Source organism: Pseudopipra pipra, chromosome 3 (assembly GCF_036250125.1).
Source record: "Pseudopipra pipra isolate bDixPip1 chromosome 3, bDixPip1.hap1, whole genome shotgun sequence".
In the NCBI taxonomy this organism is placed as follows: Eukaryota; Metazoa; Chordata; class Aves; order Passeriformes; family Pipridae; genus Pseudopipra; species Pseudopipra pipra.
In genome coordinates, this window is record NC_087551.1 from 11,913,806 (window position 1) to 11,933,881 (window position 20,076).

General features: G+C 48.3%; 1 protein-coding gene across 2 annotated transcripts in view; it reads left to right on the top strand.

Moving 5' to 3' along the window:
- Window positions 1-20,076, top strand: part of LOC135410916 (phosphofurin acidic cluster sorting protein 1-like) — a 61,476-nt gene that overhangs the window by 31,044 nt on the left and 10,356 nt on the right. For both annotated transcript variants that reach the window (XM_064647845.1, XM_064647846.1), the window contains exons 2-8: window positions 10,487-10,574; window positions 15,551-15,640; window positions 15,988-16,113; window positions 16,299-16,461; window positions 16,613-16,704; window positions 18,801-18,881; window positions 19,683-19,742. In XM_064647845.1, coding sequence (XP_064503915.1) covers window positions 10,487-10,574; window positions 15,551-15,640; window positions 15,988-16,113; window positions 16,299-16,461; window positions 16,613-16,704; window positions 18,801-18,881; window positions 19,683-19,742 — 700 coding nt within the window. The remainder of the gene's footprint in view (window positions 1-10,486; window positions 10,575-15,550; window positions 15,641-15,987; window positions 16,114-16,298; window positions 16,462-16,612; window positions 16,705-18,800; window positions 18,882-19,682; window positions 19,743-20,076) is intronic.

Genomic DNA, 20,076 nt, shown 5'->3' on the forward strand with positions numbered 1-20,076 from the left:
GGCTGTTTTTAAAACTTTTCAGTATTATTCTGGGCTGGAACTGGCTTTTATTTCTTTTATAGGCTTCTTTTACAGTTTGATCAGTGAACCAAAAAAGCCACATTTTGTCTCTTCTGCTTTAGTTGGCTGGTGCAGAGCTTCCTGTGGGCCAATCCCAAGGTATGTGCACCGGCAAATGTTTTTCTAAAAGGCTATATAGAAGAGCTGGGGACGACTCATTTCAGAAATGCTTAATGACCTCCTGTATAAAAATTCAGAGTACTTAGAGAGAAAACAAGGGCGATGCATCTGAACATATAGGCCAGCATATGCCCATATAATGGACATAAAGGAACACCTCCATTGCACCAAGTGGTTTTGTGTGCACCTATTGTGCAGGAAATCCTTTCCCTTCAGCCACAGATTCCCATGGGTGGGTGGGAAGGGATTGTATGATAAACCACCTGTCCCTCTGTTTCCTGAGTTCTTCAGTAGGCACTCTGATGCTTCAGTGAGCACTACAAAACTGTGCTTTAAAGAGACAAAGTGGTTGTTAGGATGTTGAGCTTCTAATGTATGTTACAAATTCAAATTTTCTTGGCCAGGGTGTCTTTGGATGCCTGCCTGTGCCCAGTGTGGCTGTAATACAGGCTGTGGTGAGGAGTCACACCAAGTTATTTATGGACCCTTTTGCTAGACGAAACATCTGCCGCAATAGCTCCTGGCTCTGCTTGCAGCTTGCTGAGGTGGTGAGTGGGCACAGTGATCCTTGAAAAGAATGTCCTGTTCCACTGGGACAGTGGCTGGAAGTGAGCAGTTGCAAGTGCATGGAGTGTCATCTGCTTAGTCCGTGTGCTGCTTTCTGGGACCCCCAGGGCCCTGCCGGCCTGCGAGTAACTGTCTGACACCGCTGAGCCCAAGCTGCAGCACCTTGGAGAGCAGGGACAGTCTGCTGGACAGCCTGGCAGCCTGCTGGTTGAGTGCCAGCGAGGAGGAATGACTGAGAATGGCAGCTGCCTGCAGGCTTCACCTGGAGAGGGCCCCAAGGAGAAAAAGCCTCTGCTCTGGCCCACTGGAGCTCAGGCTGCTTCCTGGACACAGCTCCTCTATTTTTGCAGTGTAGCTGGTTCATGATTTTCCATGCCTGCTCTCAGAGAGCTTGATATTACAGGCATAGTGGACCTGGACACAAAGCACTCTTCTATTGCTGAGATTTTCTGGTAAATACCATGGTACCCCTGAGCTAGGGAATTTAGTGTGAACCGTAGCAACATGTACAGCCTTCTCACTTCCGCTCCAGCTGCATGGGTTGTGTGGCATCTCTGCCTCAAAAAAGCATGCATAGTTGGGTAGAAACAGCCCAGAAGCTATGGATTGCAGTGGTGTGACAAGATGGATGTCTCTGCCAGGAGGGGTTATTTTTGAAGCTGACTGACGAGGAGAAACAATGCACACTGGAGGGTTTGCAGGCACTTCTGTGCTAAAAGGAAAGCTGCTCTGTAATGCCAGGTAAGCTGCAGCTCCTTTCTGTGGGATGTGAGATAGCTCTGGCATGTCTGTGACAGTGACAGGTTGGAGCAGACCAACAGTATCTTTCTAGGCAGATCTCAGGATTTCCACTCCACCTTCTGATCTTGTTTTTGACACTGAATACAGAATGATTGCTCTTCCATGGCTTTAACAACTGTCCTTTTGTGGCTTCCCCACTTTTCAGACAAGGGTCTGTTGTGTGTGGTTCACACAGTGGCCTCACTGGTCTGGATCAGTAGATTAAGAGACCTGTGCATCAGAGAGGTTATAAACCTATTGGGAAACAACTTGGCTGAGCAGAGCTCTATATTGAATTCTGTCTGGAGAGAAGAGACTTGCTAGAAAGGAGAGGCAGGAATAGCCCTGCCAATGCTGACAGGTTGTAGTGGTCTGTTTCATGTTGCCCCATTCTGCACTGGCTGCATACACAGGCACTACTCATCCTGTTTGGGAGTTTGTGGTGCTAGGTAGGCTTGGCATCATGGTAGGAGCTGCTCTTTCCTCCTACAGTGGGACTAGCTGCATTAGTAGGAATGTCCCCTGAGATCAGGGGAAGGATGTATGTGGTTTATTCTCCAGGCTGGCAAAACGTGTGGGATCTCTCAGTCCACAGCAGGGCAGATCGGGAGAAAGCAGTCCTCAAGTCAGGCGTGGCATTTAGGTTATATATTGAGTTTAGCAGTCTTTTTGTCTGCTGTGTAGTGTCACAGACACAAGTCCACAACACACACAGCTAGTAGGCCAGAGTGGTCTGCTTCTTTTCGAGGCTGCCTGTATTACTGAGTCTGAAACTGTGGACCTGTTGTAGCTATGGAGCCTGCACAGGACAGTTTACTTGAAGAAGTCTGCCACAGAACAGGAAGGGAGCATTTCATAATACAGGCTTATCTTTGACTTGCCTCCGCTATTGCATTTGAAGTGGTCTGAGAAAGCAGCATTTGTCTTTTTCAGAAGTGATTTGCTTGCAGAGATGTCATATACTTGCCTATGTGACGAGGCACATCCAAACACCAGAGGATGTCTCAGCAGTCTGAAGAAGGAGAGCACATGTGCTCTGGAGCAGTTGGCTGCAGGCCTGACCAGAGGGAATCCCAGGGAAATTTGCTGTTTTGAGAGTGTCACTGCTGTCTGTGCTTAGTGAGGATACTGGAGAACAGGGAATAGTCGTATATGGCCTTGGCCAAGCATTTGTTTGAGAGCTGTTTTTTCATTGCAGCCAGGCCTGCTCTGTCCTGGTTTGGGATGCTGTGATCTCTGCGTCATTGCCCTCCTGCTTGCAACAGCCCCCACTTCCTCACTATGCCATGGGCAGCAAACAAGCAGAGGGATCTTGATGTTAGGTCTTGTCCTAAGCAGCCATTCTTTAATTAGAAATGCAATGTTATGAGTAGTTCAGATCTTTTTCGGTGTGCACTGCCGGCATGGTAACATTTTGGCAGCACAAAAGCAGCCTGTAGTAGACGTAGCTTCTTGGAAAGAGAAGTGCTCTGCACCCTGAGCACAAGCACTGCTGCTGGTCTTTCTGCCTCTCCTCATGTGTGTAGGGCTGGTGTACACTCAGTAATGCATATTGGCTGATCTCCTTTAAAAAGGGTGTTTCAAAAACATAACCTGTTAAAACCTTCCTGTGAAGGAAACAGTGGCTGGTCCAGAAACAGTTTTGGCTACAGTTTGGCTACAGATGTCAGATACCGGTTTTGAAAACCCTGAGGAAGAGGATGATTTTGTACATCTTATTAGGTATTTAGAAAGATTTTTATATTCACCTAAATAAATCCAACAAATCTCTTCTGTAATGCTGAGTGAATCTTATGTCTTCCAGACAAATCAGTGAATCCAGTACCTATCTGTGCTTTCTTCTCTCGCACCTGGCTGCTTTCACACTGGCAGCAAGCAGCTCTGGTAGCTGTTGCTAATGATCACTAGTAGCTACTGCTGCTGGCTGAAACATGCACATAGTCTGATGTTCTTGTCCTTTATCTGAGCCTCCTTATCTCATTGGTGCACCTGCCCCAGCCTGGAATGTCTGTTATGCCTTGTCGTGACTGTTGCATCTCTTTGGGGTGTGACCCGCTCTTTTCCTGTGCATCTGTTGGGAGTGGCTGTGTGCTGTCTCAGTGGTATTGCAATACTATGAAATACATATCTGAGAACACAGCAGTGCTAAGAGCTTGTGATGGGAGAGCAGGCGGTTCCTGGGAGGCCTCTGGGTGGCAGTCAGAGCCCCTGGGCAGACCTGTGTGTGGTCCCTACAGTGGGAAAGACGCTTCAGAGTGTTTAATAGAGCAGCCTGGTGCAGCAAGCTCAAGGGCAAGTTGCTGACCAAACCAGAATCATCTACCCAGAGAATAAAGAGTTAGGCACCCTTCCAAGGGCTGATTGCAGCAGGGCATGCCCGATAAATGTGCATACACAGTGATCTTTAATGCAGTTAAGAATGGACTGCCCAGTCAGATGATAACAGCATTGATTGTGTGGACTTTCTTTTCCATCAGGATAGGAAAATGAAAAAAAGAGGTGCTCCAATTCAATACAGTGGTGCTGAGGTCCCATTTAATATGCTGCACTGTCAGGGCCTGCACTGGCCTCTTTTTGGTCTATCTGGAATGGCCATCCCAGGGGGCACATGCTAACCAGGACACAAAGCTGTGAGGAAGACTGGGCAGCTGCAACAGCCAGCCATGAAGACAAGGAAAGGTGGATGTATCTGCTTTCAGGACATTGTTTTCTTCCTTTGGCCTCCCGTTTTTCCTGACTGAGGATGACATCTTGCTCTTCCTAATGTGTACCCTACTGATACTGTAATTCTTTGCCCTTCCCAGCATGCCTTTGCCTGTCCTGCTCCCATGTAGTGCAGCCAAGTTGCTGCTGTGAGGAGAAGGAACCCTTTCTCAGCACAGGCTTACATTCCTTTGCTGTTACAAGCCTCAGAGACAAAAGGAAGAAGAGTGTCAGCTGGTCCTCTGGGATGCCTGAGCATTGGCTTGGGTTTCATCTGTCTAGAGGCACTTGGAAGGAGATGGGATGATGAAGGAGAGGAATAGTCACATGGGAAAACATCCTGGATTTTGTGAGGCAGGCAGAACCATAAGCTGTGAATGCTTTACAGGAAATGAAGGGATGTAACAATGCGGGGAGTTTTTGTCTTCCTATCTTTCATGCTTTAGGATTTCCTTTGGGAAGATCAGTTGGTAATTGGGATAAGTCAAACCTACTGCAGTTTGCAGTAATAGAACTCTGCTCTGGATCCAGCAACAGGGCAGACATGTGCTATTGGTAGCAAGCTGCTGTCAGCCAGGATGTAGGGGAGCCAAAATGCCTCTCTCATGGCAAGGAGAGGATTGCTGTTCAGCACTAGGGCTGTTCTGCTGCGCATCACCTTGCATAACTTGGCTAAAGGACCTGATACACAGCAGGTGTTTGGTGATTCTGGCCCTAGCTCTTTCCTTGGAGATCCCAAGAGGGTGCTATCATGGCTTTTGGCCTCTGCATCCTATTGTGTTACACCACTTCAGCGCAGCTCGCTTTTCTTGCCCTTCCCAGGCTGCAGCAGTTGCTAGAAGGCAGAGTGGCAAGAGTGTGCTAGCAAGCCCTGACTGTTCTGTCTCTCTTTCCCTTGGGGAGGCTCTCAAAGCAGGCTGATGTTGGCTTTCATCCCAGTATGTCTGTAATTGGCCTACCTACCTGTCCTGATGCTTGAGCTGCAGAGCCTGATGAACCTGCTGCTGTCCCAGTTCATTGCTCCTGTTTGCTGGCAACAGGGACTTGCTTTCTGTAAGTGGAGTAGGTCTCTCCTCCCCTCTGCGTGCATCAGTGGTGTCTCGTGCATAGATACCACTATGGCTCAGGGAGTATCTTGACTTCAGAAAGCTGTGGCACGTTCTGGGTGGTATCTCACTGCTCTCACCCTGTTGGTGTGCTCTTTCCTTGACACCTTCCCTTTGGCCACTATCAGAGGTGAGCTGTAGGGCTGGACACCCCTCTGATCAGAGGGAGTAAAACTGCTTTTACAAGCTGCTCCATAAGACCAGCCAGTCTGCAGGGTGTCCCCATGCCCAGGATGTCTGGTCCTGGCCAGCTGCGTTCTGTCCTCTAGCAGGAACATTTACTGGGAATAGGTGCTGCTCCAGCAGGGGTGCAGGACTGTCGGGAGCATCCCATACCTTGTGAGCCTTACGGAACATCTGGCATCTCTCCAGAAGCCCAGTCTCAGAGTTTAATATCACCTTGAAAGGGAAACCTGAGCCGTCAAAGTCAGGAAAAACATTGAAGAGCTACTAAATTGCCTCTATTGAAGGCTTAGTCCATGGCTGTGCATCCAATAAGGATTGTAGCGTTTACAAGGGAGTGCAGAGGGTCAGTGCTGGGAGGGGTGGCTGTGTTCTAACATTTGTAGGTGGCAAAGGAGCTACAGGAAAACCCAAGGAACCTGGCTGCTGCCACTTGAAAAAATCAGTTCAAATGTCCAGTGAAACAGTCCTCTCCAGAGAATGACCTGCTGCTCACCAGTGGTCAGTAAGCCAAGCACTGAACAGCCCCAGGATGCCAGCAGAAAAATGTACCACATCCTGTACTGTGCATAGATGTATTTTCATCCTGTTTTCCTTTGCTTTCTATGAGCCTTAAGAACCATACCTCTGGTTTATATTCCCCTGACATCAGGGGCTTTAGGGATATATGGCATTCACTGAAACATTGACCTTGAAAATGCAACAATAAAGCTGTTGAAGAGTACACCTAGTGCAGGTAGCTGGGTGTGCAGCTGCAGTGTGAGCTGCAGGTTTGTGCCCTGGATGGCAGGAGATGTCTTGGAGTCCCATGAAAGGAGCCATGAACTGGCACTGACCTGTTGCCTAACAAAGGACACTGCCATCTGTGGCACTGTGTGGCTGGTTCACCCAGAGACTCTGTAGAACCCAAATAAAGAAGCAGAAGACCCCTGACCAAATTTCACCATTGGATCAAGAGGCACATGTAAGGGGCGTGAAGAGCGTGTAAGTAACAGGCTAAAAACAGAGTAAAAAAGCCCAAAGATTTCTACATTCACCCTGGAGGCATTAGCTCAAGCTGTTATTGTTTTACTGCCCTGTGATTAAATGAGTGTAGTGTGTGGTGGGATCCAGTTGGGGCACCCACTGGTCCAATGGAGCTGCCCCTTGCGAAGGGGCTTTGGTCCCAGCAATGAAAGTCTGGGGTGGTGGGAGTGTGACTCCCAGAGTAGTCCTGAATGGACCACTCAGACAGGAAGGTTTCCTTAAAAAAACTAGCCACTGTGTGTGTGTGTCCACTGAGAGCAGCAGTCACCTCTTGGCATTTGCAAAAAAACGCTGAAGGCAGTGCTTTGCTGCTGGCGCTGAACTTCACAAAATGTATGTGTTACAGGAGCTTTGCTTTTCAAGATGAATTCACAGGCCAGCTTGGTGAAAGTGTTATGAGTGTTTCAATCAGACTTCAGAGCAAAAGCTCCAAATTTGTCATTTAACTAGAGAGGAAGGAAACAGCTGGGACGCTGCAACCTGGAGCAGGAAAGAAAAGCGAAAGAAAAGCAAAAGAAATGTGCTGAGTGATGTTTTTGGGACCGTTTTCAAAGTATGACCTAAGTGTCTGAAAACATACTCCAGGAAATGTCATCTTTGTGGTTTTAATGAGTTGTTAACTCATTGAGTTCCTCGTTTGCCCCTTTCTCTTTTTTTTTTCCCTTCTCGCTCCCCATGTTCTTATTTAGATGTAATTGCTTGCAGTTCAGAATCCCAACTTGAAAGTCAGTGCTTGCTTAGCTGAGGTGCATCCAGGCACTGTGTGTCTGTCTGTATGTGTGTTGGTGCACACACGCACATGCTCTTTAGCCAGGCAGTTGGGATGCGTGTGTGTTTATATGTGCACGTGTTCCTTTTTGTTACCATCATCTTAGCTGAGGGTGGTGGCAGTGCTGGGTGTGTGAATGTGCAGACATACTGCTGCTTGTTACCTCCTCAGGCAGTAGCGGTGGAGGGATGTGTGCTCCTGCTGGGTACGGGGTTGAATAAAGAGGTAGAGTGGAACAAGTGAAAAGTAGGAGATGCTTTCTTTGGTTGCATGTTTGAAAAGCCATGATCAGGAAAGAGGATTTTTGTCTGACTGACCATCCAAGTTAGTGATGAAAAGAAGGCAGCATTTTTAAAGATAATACCAGGAAAAATACTCCTCACTAGTAAACAACCAGTAGTGGAGTGTAGGAGTACTGGAGGTCCAGGAGGCTGTCAGACTGTCCTGTTGGAGCTCATTTTCCTTGTTGCTGCCAGTCACTGTTGCTGTCAGAATGTTAGTCATGTTTACCACAACTGGATATAGAGGAAGTCCTTGCAGTAGTTCCACAGGTCAAGAACATTTGCTAGTTATTGTCTTTAATTATAGGAACAAGTAAATCCAGATTTATAATTTATCTACCAAAAAGTTAGTCACTTGGGGGTATCACACACTGATCAATTCTGGGCAAAACCATGGGGTAGTTGCCCTGGGATTTGGCTGAAGTGTTCAGAGCAGCATACATTCTGATCACTGTGGATCGATCCTGTCCTGTAGAGATCTGCAGGGATTAGTGTGAGACCCACTGCTGCCCAGTACTGGCACTGAACACCCAGCAGTGACACAAATCTGGGTGATGCAGGGGTTGGTTAAGTAACCGATCAAAAGAGGATCATCAGGGACAGCCAAGTTGCTAAAGGAGCACCCTTTTAAAAATTGTGTGCTCTTGTGCTGCAAATAAGTACATTTAGACTCCAGAACATGCATGTTAATCCCTATCGGAAGGGTAATGGTATTTTAGAAAGCACTGTTTTGAGAAGGGTTTGAGTTGCAGGCTGCAAGCTATACCTGAGCTAGTTGGATCTCTGAGTGCTGCAGGGGAGGAAAAGCAGAGGGTGGGAGGGGGTAACCACCTTCCTGCACGGGGTATGAGAAGGACAAGGTGCAGAGTACAGTGTCTCACACTGTGTGAAAGAGATCTGGAGAGGGATAGAAGCTTTCAGAGAGAGAGAAGAAAGAAGCTGTCGACTGCCTTATCAGAGGTGAAAGAGCTGCCCAAGTGGGTAAAGCTGATCGATGTGCACTTATTCTTCCCTGAGAAAAAATACCAGGTACTGACAGAACTCCTGAGTGCCTCAGAGAAGAGCATGAAGAGCTAATGAATTGATTAATTTGGATGAGGAGTGTGTTTTTACAGTGAGAACAACTGCCAGGTAGATATCCTCAAATTAAGATTGGATATCCGTATGGAAGTTTTAATCTTTTGGGGATAACTTTTCCATGCAGGTAACTAGATCAGTGCTGTAAGGAAAATTTGAGTAGATGTCCTGTTCTTGTCTTACATGTTCAAGCCTCATTTCTCTTTAGGGACTAAGGACAGTCAAAGCCAGCACTTAGTGATGGTGTTAGCTAAGCTTAGCCTCTTTGCAAGCTTTCCCTTAGTACATCTGGTGTAGTTGCTGTACTCCATCTTTTTGGTGAGCATTTAGTCCCCCCTCCCTGCCCAAGAGACATCCTCTTTGTCTTTGGCCTTGCTCCCTTCAGCTCACTCCTAACTTTGACGAAGTACTTCTGGGGAGAAAGAAACCTGCCCCAGATGATAAGGTTTCTCCCTTCCTACAAGCAGAAGCTCAGAGGGGAAGGGTGGACAGAGATGGGATCACTTATTGTAGTGCTGGGGTGCACAGGGTACAAGGGCTTAGGGGTCTGTAGCCCTGGGTTTTGGCTGAAGGAATGCAGACCATTGGGCAAACAAGTGTACAAGAGCTTGTCTGCACTCCCAGCTTCCTGAATTCTGATCTCCACCATGCCCTGCTACCCAAATGTGAAGGACAGAGCAGCAGGGTTGCAGTCACAGTCCAGAAAATCTTCTGCACAAGCTAAAATTATTTTAGAAGAGAGGGCAGGGACATGGTAGGAAATGAGTGCTTGCTAAGTCCTAAACCTGTCCTGCAGTTTGGCTGTTTGTCCTTCCCTTTCCACTGTCATTCCACCTCTGGGCTGTTCTACACTGTTCCTGTACATTAGCAGAGCAAGAGCAGGGTTTTTTCCTTTAAAAATAAAAAAAGCAGGAGAGAATAGATTTGGTCCTTCAGGGAGCACAATGTGTCAGACAGAAATGTATTTGGTAGTAGCCAAATCTGTTCTCCAGGAAGGGTGGCCTAAATCTCAGGTCCAGCATACTGATATCCACAAAAGTCCTGGGTACCAGTGTCTGCAGCCGTGGAGCGTGGAGCACAGGGGCTGGCTTGCAGAACATCAGCGTGCTGGTGTTGCTGGTAAAGATGTGTTTGGCCTGTGCTCCCTGACACAGAGTTCCTTGCAGGTACTTTCTGTGGGAATTCTGCTGCAGGCTCCTAGACAGGAGGTTGGGGTGGCTGGCTATCTCACAGGCCCTGACTAATCCTTTGAGCAGCAAAAGTCGCTCTTCTCACTTAGCCTCAGGCTCCTTCCTAGCTTTTTCTTGCAAGTGCCACTTACCGTGCTGAGTCCCCAGGTTTTTGTGGTTGTCAGGGTGGCTGCTGTATGAAGCTTCCTGTGAGGCTGCTTCCCGAGTCAGCTTTGTGTGGTATCGTGCAAGAGAAGAGCATGGGAACATTTGCCTTAACTAAGTCCAGGATAAGAGTGGATTTAAGTGCTTTGGTTTATAAATAAACAGCATTGTGGCCAAGGTAGATTTAAGCAGAGCTGGCAACAGCCCTGCTTGGGAAGGGATCTCTTTACCATATGGCCTGCTGTTGGACTTCCTGTCTCCCACTAATCCCTTAAGCCTGCTTTAGCTCTGTTAATTTCTCTTCTTTCCTTTTTTCCCCAATGGTCTGTCTCAGGGGTGCCTGAATGCCAGTGTTCCTCGGCCAAGCTTGTGCCTGCAAGTGGGCCAAGCATCTAGGCTGCCTTCCGAGCACCGGGTACCATGTGGCAGGGCCCCAGGGATGGTGGTGCCTGAATGTGTCCCATTCTCTCTATCTTACAGGCTCTGCAGTCTGCGCCTGAAGAAACTCACGGTGCTGAAAGAGCTGGACAAAGAGCTGAGCTCTGTGCTTATTGCTGTGAAGATTCAGGTAGGCTCCTATCCATGTTGCTGCCTGATGGCTGCAGGCCAAGCCTGTCCTTTTGCTCTCTGTGAAGTGCTGGTCTGCATGTCCCTTGCCTTGTGCCAATCAACCCCTTCTGTCTCGATTAGCACCCCTGGGGAGATTTTGGCTCTCAGGCCAGTGGGACAGCAGCAAACTGCATGGTGCTGGTTTATATCAGGGATGAATTTGGTTAGGCACTGGGACAGAATGTGTCATACCTTCCTGCCCACCTCAGCCAAGGCCCTCCTCTCAAGCTGCTGTTCAGACTTTGGCTTCCCACCGTTCCCAACCCTTTAGAAAGGATCAGTACTGGGTGGTTTCTGGCAGTGCCGTCCATCCAGATCACTCCCTGGGGAGTGAAGGGTGGGAAGGGTGCAAGAGATCAGCATCATCTCTGTGCATAACTTCTGCTGACATTTGTACCCTGCATGATCTCACAGTTCCCTCTGCTGTCCTCTCCCTTTCTCTGTGCATCCGTGCTAGGCCTGGTGCCTCTACTCTGAACCAGGCAGAGTGGAGGGGAGAGAGGACTGGGAATTTGCCACTATCCTGGTATGTGCAATCCCCCCACCCTCTCTGCAGCTGGTGGTGAAGAGATGGATTCCTATGGGTGCAGTCACATCCTTTCCACCTGCCAAAGGAGACAGCATGGAAGCAAGATGCGTCTTGGGTGTATGTTCTCACCACAGCCCCTCTTACTCAACTAGGGTGCTGGTGTCCTTCCTTCGTTCTTGTCAGCTGGCAGGAAAGCTGCTGATCCCATTGAAAGCACTGCGAGGCAGAAGCTCAGCAGCTTTGTGCTCCCACAGAGCTCTTTGTGCTGCACACATTAGGATCTAAATCCTGGATTAATGCTGGAAGCTGCAGCATTAGTGGAGCTCTGGGAGCTGGAGTTTGTCTTCATGGCAGACCTGATTCACTTGCACAGAAGAAACAGAAAGCAGAATACGTGAAAACTGGGGCCTGGAGTGAGGACAGCAGGACGATATTGGGGTTTATGCATTATTGGTCAGTATCCCACTTTGCTGATCTTTCCATCACTGTGTGTATGATGTCATTCAGGAGAGCTGAAAGCCCTGGGACCTCTAAGACCTGTGTCCCTTTGGTGCAAGCAAGGAAACAACCTGGGCAGCAGAGAGTGCCTGGCCCCTGGAAATGCAGAAGCAATCAAGGCTGGGCCACAGGTGGCAGCAGCACAGGACTGGGGGGCTGGGAGCCAGCTGGGAGCTGTGGGTCCCTCCTGACTGGGAAGGCTAGGTTGGTCTCACTTCTCTCCTGCACTGTTGGCCCAAGCTGTGTGTGTTTTGTGGGACTGGGGATCTTTGAGTTCCTGTGCAGCATCCCTTATGCCTGGACTGATATGTGCTGAGTGTGTAGGTCCTCAGGAATGCCCCCTCTCATGCACTGCAGATGTGAGACTGTGGAAGAGGCTGTGCAGTGGGACTCCAGCTCTTTCAAAGAGATCACCCCCATCCCTGCCACAGGCCAATCTTGCACCCTGATGGCAAAAGAAATTAATAGGCCTCAGCAATTTGAAGCCACAGGGACTCTTCACTGCAGGAATGGAGGCCATGGAATGGAGGCTGAATTCAGGGACTTGATTTAAACATGGTCACCTCCTCTCTGCAGGGCCACATAGCTATGACTGCATGATGTAGACTCCCTGCAAAGCTGAAGAAAACTGAAGGAGAATGCTTTTGCCCACGTTACTCTATGGCTTAACATTGATTGTGGGAGTGGGGTGGATCTGTGTGCCTCCTTAGACTGCTTTCACCTGCCTGACCAGCCGCCTTGGCAGGGTTTGGGACTGCTGGAAGGCAGATGGAGGCTGTAGGCAGCCTCAGCATAGCCTGCCTACAATGTGGCCTCAGACGGATCCATTCCTTCTGCTCCTCTCCTAGGTAACAGATGAGTCACACTAGTAAGAAGCTGTTTGAAGGCTGCCCAGTGAACGCTGCTGCTTCCATCTTTTGGATGGAAACAGCTGATGCATGTATGGAGGACCTGCAAATTCCCAAGGGGGCAGCTGGGGACTAGAGGAAAGGAGAGCTGTATTTTCTCTTATTTCAGTAGCAGCTCTGTTGGGTTCAGAAAGTTGAATCTTGGGAAGTTGCTGCTCTGAAGGGCAGATTGCATGGAAACAAACCTCTGACTGTGCCTGAATGGTGCTGGCACCAAGAAAACAGCCCCAGTGCTGGACGTAGTCTGCTCAAAAAATGTATGTTACTCAAAGGACAGTGTAAGCCTGTCTGGAATACCTGATCTCACAGCGATCATGCCCTTCTGGTCTTAAAAGATAGCTTTCCAGCTGTGCCATGTGCTGTTACCTGCTCCTTCTTCTGAAAACACCACTGTCAAAGGACTAAGGGAGCTTTCTACGTCTACAGGACTTACTCATTTCCCACAGGTTATTTCAATATATAATGTTCAGTAGCCTTGAGTGAGAACTGAACTATGTGAAAAAGGGGATTTACTCTCGTATTGTTTGAGTGGTCTTTAAACTTTTATCCCTTGTTATTTGTTTTAACAGACTGGAGATGTCATAGAGCATTTCCTTCTGTGTGGTGTTCAGCATGGCCTTAAGAGATTTGGATGTGCCTGGCTCAGCTCCATAAAGGTGCAGATACCTGTCTTGGTATCGTAACTGATTATGTCATGAAGGGAAACAGGGTGTTCCCTCTCGACAGAGAGACTATAGTTCAGAAATACCCTATATTGAGCCATGAATAGAGAAAACAATCAAAGAAAGAAGAAAGCAAACCCCAGCACTCCCAGAACTTTCAGCTCCTGTGACAGGTGCTGTGGATGCAGATCCTTCTGCAGCTGCTTGCAGGATACAGCTGGTGACTCAGATTCAAACCTTGGTACTGCTGTAGAGGGATGATATTGGCAGTCACTACATAGCAGACCAGAGTGTGTGCTACAAAATAGGCCAGGCTAAGAAGTTCATTTGCCTCTGACGGGCCTGCCTGCTGCTCCAGCCCTGCTTCCTGCAGGAACTTGGATTTTTTGCTCTTTCTTGCTATGCAGAGTTTTCTGTTTATGCTTTGTTTGTATTCTCTTTGCAACCACTTGTTTTTCACTCCTACCCAAGTAATTTCAGCTACACTCCAAATATGCTGATGATATTAATGGTCTTTTCCCTCCCAAAATGCACCTTTAGCTTGAATTCTGGTTAGTGCTTTGCTGTATGCCTAAGGCCAGGTCTCCAATATTATGTTAGTTCTCTCTCCTTTTCCAGGTGTGGTATGCTCTTCTAGTTTCAACCGTGTTATAACCCAGACCAATTAGGACAGATTTATACCTGAAATTGGGAATTGTACCTTGCAGACCACACTTGGGCATCATGTGCTTGTGTATAGTAGTGAAAGCTCCTGTATGTTTTCAGTTTTTAGGTAGTGAAGATCTGTGGCCATGACCTCTCTCTATTGTTTTTCACTTCCTTGACACTCTTTGTTATCTGTGATTTTCACTATAACAGTCTGATATTAAGTTTTCCTGTAGTACTCATAGGGATACTCAACTGTTGTGCTGAGAAGTTGGTCTTGCCTGACATTACTCAAGTTGCAGAACAGCTGTGCTACATCAGGTGCTCAGTGCTATATCCAGTAGAGGTTTGAATTTCTCAAGAGATGGAGAATCCTCAGTATTTCTGTGTTCTTGTGCTTGCATTGTGATAGTGAAGCAGCCTTTGTCCCAGTCCTTGCAACGCCACATAGATGTGGCACTGGCATTTCACTGAGGGACTGGATTCACCTAGGATTGAGGCTGGACATAGTGGTAAATGACAATAAGGCACAGGACAGCATCGTTTATGAAACCTTCACATGCTGGACACACCACCCAGGGTATCCTCACCTTTTCTTTGCCATAACTCGTTCCCCAAAAATAGCATCTTCAAGAGTAATTGCAGTAGTATTTGTGTTTTGATGAAAGAATGAATCTTTGGTGGATAATCTCTCTGCATCAAACAGCAAATGGTCACTCTCGTTGTGACTACCTGTCATCTGTTATCAAAGAAGGGTTCAGGAAGAAAGAGTCAGTGTGTTCTTGGCCAGGAATGCTCACAGATGGTGAAGGGGATGTGCTCCACCTCCTCTCTTCAGTTTTAGGAAGACCTTTCATAGGAAAGCCTTGGTCCTGGCACAGACTCTGGGAACAGCATTGCAGACAACTTTCGGGAGGGTCTGCAAGTTGTGCCACCCTGCAGCCAAGAGAGCCTGTTGCATGCATGTAGACAGCATTTTTCATCCCACAAGTCATTCAGTTTCTCTGTCAGAAGCCAAGACATAGAGATAGTAAAGATAGGACAGAAGTAAAAGAGTTGGAGTGGGTACATAATTAGAGTGCTTCTCTTACTGTCCTTCTGGGGAAAAAACCATATCTATATGTGGAGACATAAGGACTGTTGCCTGAGGAAAAGACTAGGAGGAGTTTTCTGAGACACAAGATGAGCAAGCAGAGGGACCCCTGTTCTCCTGGGACATTCTGACTTGGTCCCAGAAGAACCATTCTGCCAGCTGTGCTTAGACAGGGATCTGTCTGCACAGGGTCTGTCTACTGCAGGGCAGAGATGTCTCCCTTTCCTGGCCAGGCAGTGTGTCGGGACCCTTTCCTTCCCTCTGCATGGCTCCCTCTGGCTCGAGTAGTGTCCCCTGCACAATATTAGACTTGCACTCCCCATGCAAAGAGCCAGATTAAGCAAAACAGACTTGTGAAGAGCAAGTGCTCCCTGGCAGGCAGGCAAGGAGAAGGGACCTCTGGCAGCTCAGGAGAAACTGCAGGCTTTTGCAAAGCATTGATAGGTGTGTGTAAGGTGGCTCTGTGAGGTGGAACAGAACAGAGTCATGGCACTGTCTTCTTTCCTTATGGACTGTGAACACCATTGACTTGTGTGTGTGGTGCAGTGGAGTCTGTGGTTGAGCTTAACTTACAGTGTGTGTCTGCCAATCTTGTTGTAGGGTTCAAAGCGAGTCCTGAGATCAAATGAATACGTCCTCCCACCTGGAGGCCTGATGGAGACTGAGCTGGAGCTGACCTTCTCACTGCAGGTACTTGGTGTTGCCTGGTCCCTTGGGCTTTCTTGCCTGGCACTTTTCAGCAACCACAACACTGGGGCTAACTGTGAAAGGCATAGTCTCTGGGGAGGGGCCTCCAGTGATTGCCCATGCTCAGACCATAGCAGCACAGATTCCTGCTACAGGCCAAGTGCTCCGTTGCTCCAGGGGTTGTTTTGCTGGGCATCGGGATATGGAGGATGATGGATAAGTGCGAGTGGCCTTTGAGGAGCACCTCAAAGCTTGGCAGGTCGTATCCTGCTGTACATCAGCACTGAGGAAGAGTTTTCTACCTGTGTGTCATGCTGAGCCCTGCCCTCATGCTGCCATTCCTTCCCCAGTACCCACATTTCCTCAAGAGAGATGGCAACAAACTACAGATCATGCTGCAGCGGAGGAAGAGATACAAGAACCGCACAATCCTGGGCTACAAGACTCTTGCAGTGGGCATCATTAACATGGCCGAGGTACAGGGAGCTGGGAACAGAGGGGAGCCTCACATGGCCTTCCCTGTGCCAGCGCTGGGCACAGAGCTGGGCTGGTGGACAGAGCCTCATTGCTGGGAGTGCTCTGGCTTGTTGGTGGGTTATAATATAGAGGAGGTGGGCTCCCAGCTGTGTCATCCTGTCAGGGAGCTTGTCTGTCTGTCTAGGTGATGCAGCACCCGACGGATGGTGGGCAACTTCTGGGCCTCCACAGCAACATGAAAGATGTGAACATCCGAGTGGCTGAAATCAGCATCTACTCTTTGTCTAGTCAGCCCATTGACCACGAGGATGGGAGCGTCCCCTCAGGTCCTAAAATCAAAGCTTCAGGTGTGTTAGCACTCAGACCTGAAGGCGAGCGTTTGGGACAGGACATGGGTAACAGAGTGTGTACCCCAGTGCCTGCCAGCAGTACCAGTCATTTCGCTGGAGCCATGACAAGCATCATGCTTAGCTGTGCATTTGCACTGTCTGGTTTCAGATCGCTCCCCGGACATTGATAACTACTCTGAAGAAGAGGATGACAGTTTCTCCTCAGAGCAGGAAGCCAGTGATGATGCTGTGCAGGGTCAGGTAAGGGAGGCCTGGCAAAATGGCTTATGTCCTGGTCCTGTTTCTGGGGCCAAGAGTTAGGGGGTTGAAGATCTTGATCACCCTGAGCCCTCTCATCTCCCTCATGAAACATTTGGCATGGTTTCAGAGGGCAGAGAGCCATAATACCTGACAGCAGAAAGAATTGTGGGCTGCTGTCAAGTCCATGGTGAGGCAAGGGACTTTGGAGAGCCATAGGTCTCAACCATGTGTCTTTAGAGGTGTCGGGTCTGCAGCAGAAAACCACTGCTGAGCCCTCCTCAGTCTGGCCACCATGATTTTCTCCTGTCTCCCTGTGCTAACAGACCAGACTGCTCACTCTCTGAGAGAGAACAGAGATTTTAGGAAGAAGTACTGTCTAGGTCTGAAAATGGTCAGAGATTGCTGACTCATCCCAGCCCTGTGATGATCTGTGTCACTGTGTTTGCTGTCCTCATGTTGTGGTTGCCTGTATTTGGGGCCAAAGAAAGACTTGTGGTAGCATGCTGATCAAGCATGGGGACAAACCCTTTTCAGGGTTGTTATGACCCACCCCTGAAGGCAGGTGTAACTGAGGCTCTTGTTAATAGATCCCTTGGGGCAGATTAGAGTGAAGTGACAATGAATGACTGGTGTTTATATATATATATGGCAGGTTTATTTCAGAACACTTTGGTTGCAATGGAAAGGTGGAATGTAGCCATTTTGGTTATTATTATCTATAGTAATATAACAATATAAAAGTATAAAGATATCACTTAAGAAAATATGTAGGGAAAAGAAAGAAAGGAAAGAAGGAAGGATAAGAGTAGATAGTGGAGAGGAAAGATATCACTACCTGTGGATCCAGCAATGAGACTTGATTGTTGCTTGGTCAAAGTGATGGTCACAGTCTTGATCTGTCAAAGGTGGGGGAAGCCCCCAAAACATAGAGTTCAATGGGTTAATATATGCTTAGGTTTAGGTGTGAACACCCAGATACCTCTCTGGGTGGGAGGTGAGAGTGACACAGTTTTACACTCTGTTGCAACACTGTGGATCTGTTGAAACACTGTGGATCAGTCTCCTGGTGGAAGGTCTCAGGAATGAGTCTGGTGGGCTTTGGGGGACTTTGATGGTTTATGATACCTTCTAAGACGTGACAGCTGCCTCTCACATCAGTGTAGTTGAGCCAGTTATGCCTCATCAGAAGGATCAATACCTTCAGGCCTACCTGTGAATGTCCTGATACCATCCTGGGGTTTGGGGGGGGTGGAGTGGGGTTTTACAGCTGAGCTGGTTGTGTAAGGGGGGACATTGGCATTATCCCACCTAGCAGGATCTGCTTTTTAGTGGCCTCTTCCCTTATCTGGCTCAAAATCCAGTTTGTTGCTTAGCGAAGCTTGATTTGTCATGGTCATCCTGTGGTGACAGGTGCTCCACCCCCTCTGCTCCTGAGCTGTTCTTATGCAGATCAGAAGTTTCTCCACCACACATCCAGGACTCTCTTCCTCCCCTACAGGTGCAAACCTGGCCTGGCAAAACACTCTGCTGCTTTTGCAAATAACTGATTGTTTGAATCATTAATGATTAACATTTCACTCTCTCACAAGGGTTCTCCAGATTACCCGTCCCAGTGTGCTGAGTTAACACATCAGGGTCCCATGTCCCAGGGAGTTGTGCGTTTTGTTAAGGCTGATCCCTGGAAAAAATGGTTTTTTGTGACTCTGTGTGCTGTACCCTCTGAACTATGGAGAGGGGAGAGCAGGAGAACAAGACATGGTTCATGGGGAAGGCTGATGAGTGCAGAGAGCAGAGTTTTAGCTTGCAACAAGGAACGTTGCAGAAAGTTGCTGTCTCTCCTCTTAATCTTGCTGGTACATTTATCCCTGGAGGGGCCTGGTGGCACAGGTGCTGGGGAAGAAGGTCTGTTGGGGTACAGTGCTAAGGAGGGAGAAGGAGCTCCAATGGAGAGAGGTAGCGGAAATAAGAAGCAAGACTCTGGGAGCAGAGTGGACCAAAGCTTTTCAAAATGGAGGGCAAGCGTGGGGCAGGAGAACTAGGAGGTGCTGCTCCCTGAACTCAGTTGCTCTGATGTGCTGTGACTTTTTTACCTGCAGGATCTGTTTGATGAAGAGGATGACTTGAGGAAAACCAAGAAGGCTAGGAGGAAAATGATCCGAACCACATCAATGACCAGAGTAACATCAGCATTTACAACGTGATCAAAGGGATGGAAGGGATTCACTTTGTCCCCTCCCTGAAGGCAGTGAGGGGCATTGGGGAGGGGGAATGATGGCCTTGGTGCAAAGCAGGGGAGAGCCCCCTTGGCTCTGAGAAGAAGGAACAAACCTCTTGCCATTAATGAGCTAGCTAGCTTGTTGCTCAGGGCTGTACCTTGATTCATGGTCTGTACTGTGTTTAGCCTGACTTCATATCAGTGATGATCTGTATGCAACACAGTTTTAACTTGCTGCTGTGACATGGTCTCTTTCCTTTCCTGAGGAAGGGGAGGTAGGCACAAAGAAAGGTGAACGATTAGCAGCTCCTCTGCCTATCTGCAGAAGGGAGGAGCTGCTCTGCCAGCCCCTTGCTCTCCAAGCTTCTTCTCATCCCTGTTGACTTCAGCCCTGTAGGTGTCTGGCCACCTTCTTCCTGAGTTTATTCCCCATCTTTTCTTGCTTGAAGGCAGTATTCCTCAACCAGATGATCTGGGGAGAAAGGAGATTTAAATGGAGTGCTATTCCAGCCTGTAGCAGAAAAAGTATGAAGCCTTTCATCCCCCCTCATGCCCAGACAGTGGCTTCTTGTGGAGTACAGAATTAGTCCAAATCCTACAGCAAATTTAAAGAGTGAGAGAGATCATAGCTGACCTTGGACCTATGGAGCTAGAAAGGAGCTGACAGCGTGTTAGAGACAGTAACTGTGGCCTGTATGTTAGTCATCTTGGAATGAGGTTTAGTAGTTTTGCTGACCTTCTTTCTGATCTTCTTTTGTTTTAGCAACCAAACTTCAAGCAGAAATTTGTGGCTTTGCTGAAGAGGTTTAAAGTGACAGAAGAGGTAAGAAGCGAGAAGGCTGCCTCACCTGAGAATGTCTCTGGCAGATGTATAGATGTCAGAGTCCTGGTTCCCACTCACTGGGAGCACAAGGCATGAGCTGTAGCTGCTCAGGGGTGTGCCAAAGGTGGTGTGAGACATGGCATAGACTGGGCCTTGGCTTTTCCAAAGCCTTCTGCCTCAAGAATGTAGCTCTGAGCATTGTGCTAAAATCAAAAAGCACCTTCCTGTTGGGGAGAGGTGCCCAGGGAAGAAGGCTTCGGTCACACACTGATTCTGCACCAGGAGCTGACATTGTTGGGGCAATACTGACCGTGACTGAGAGCAGGCTAACATC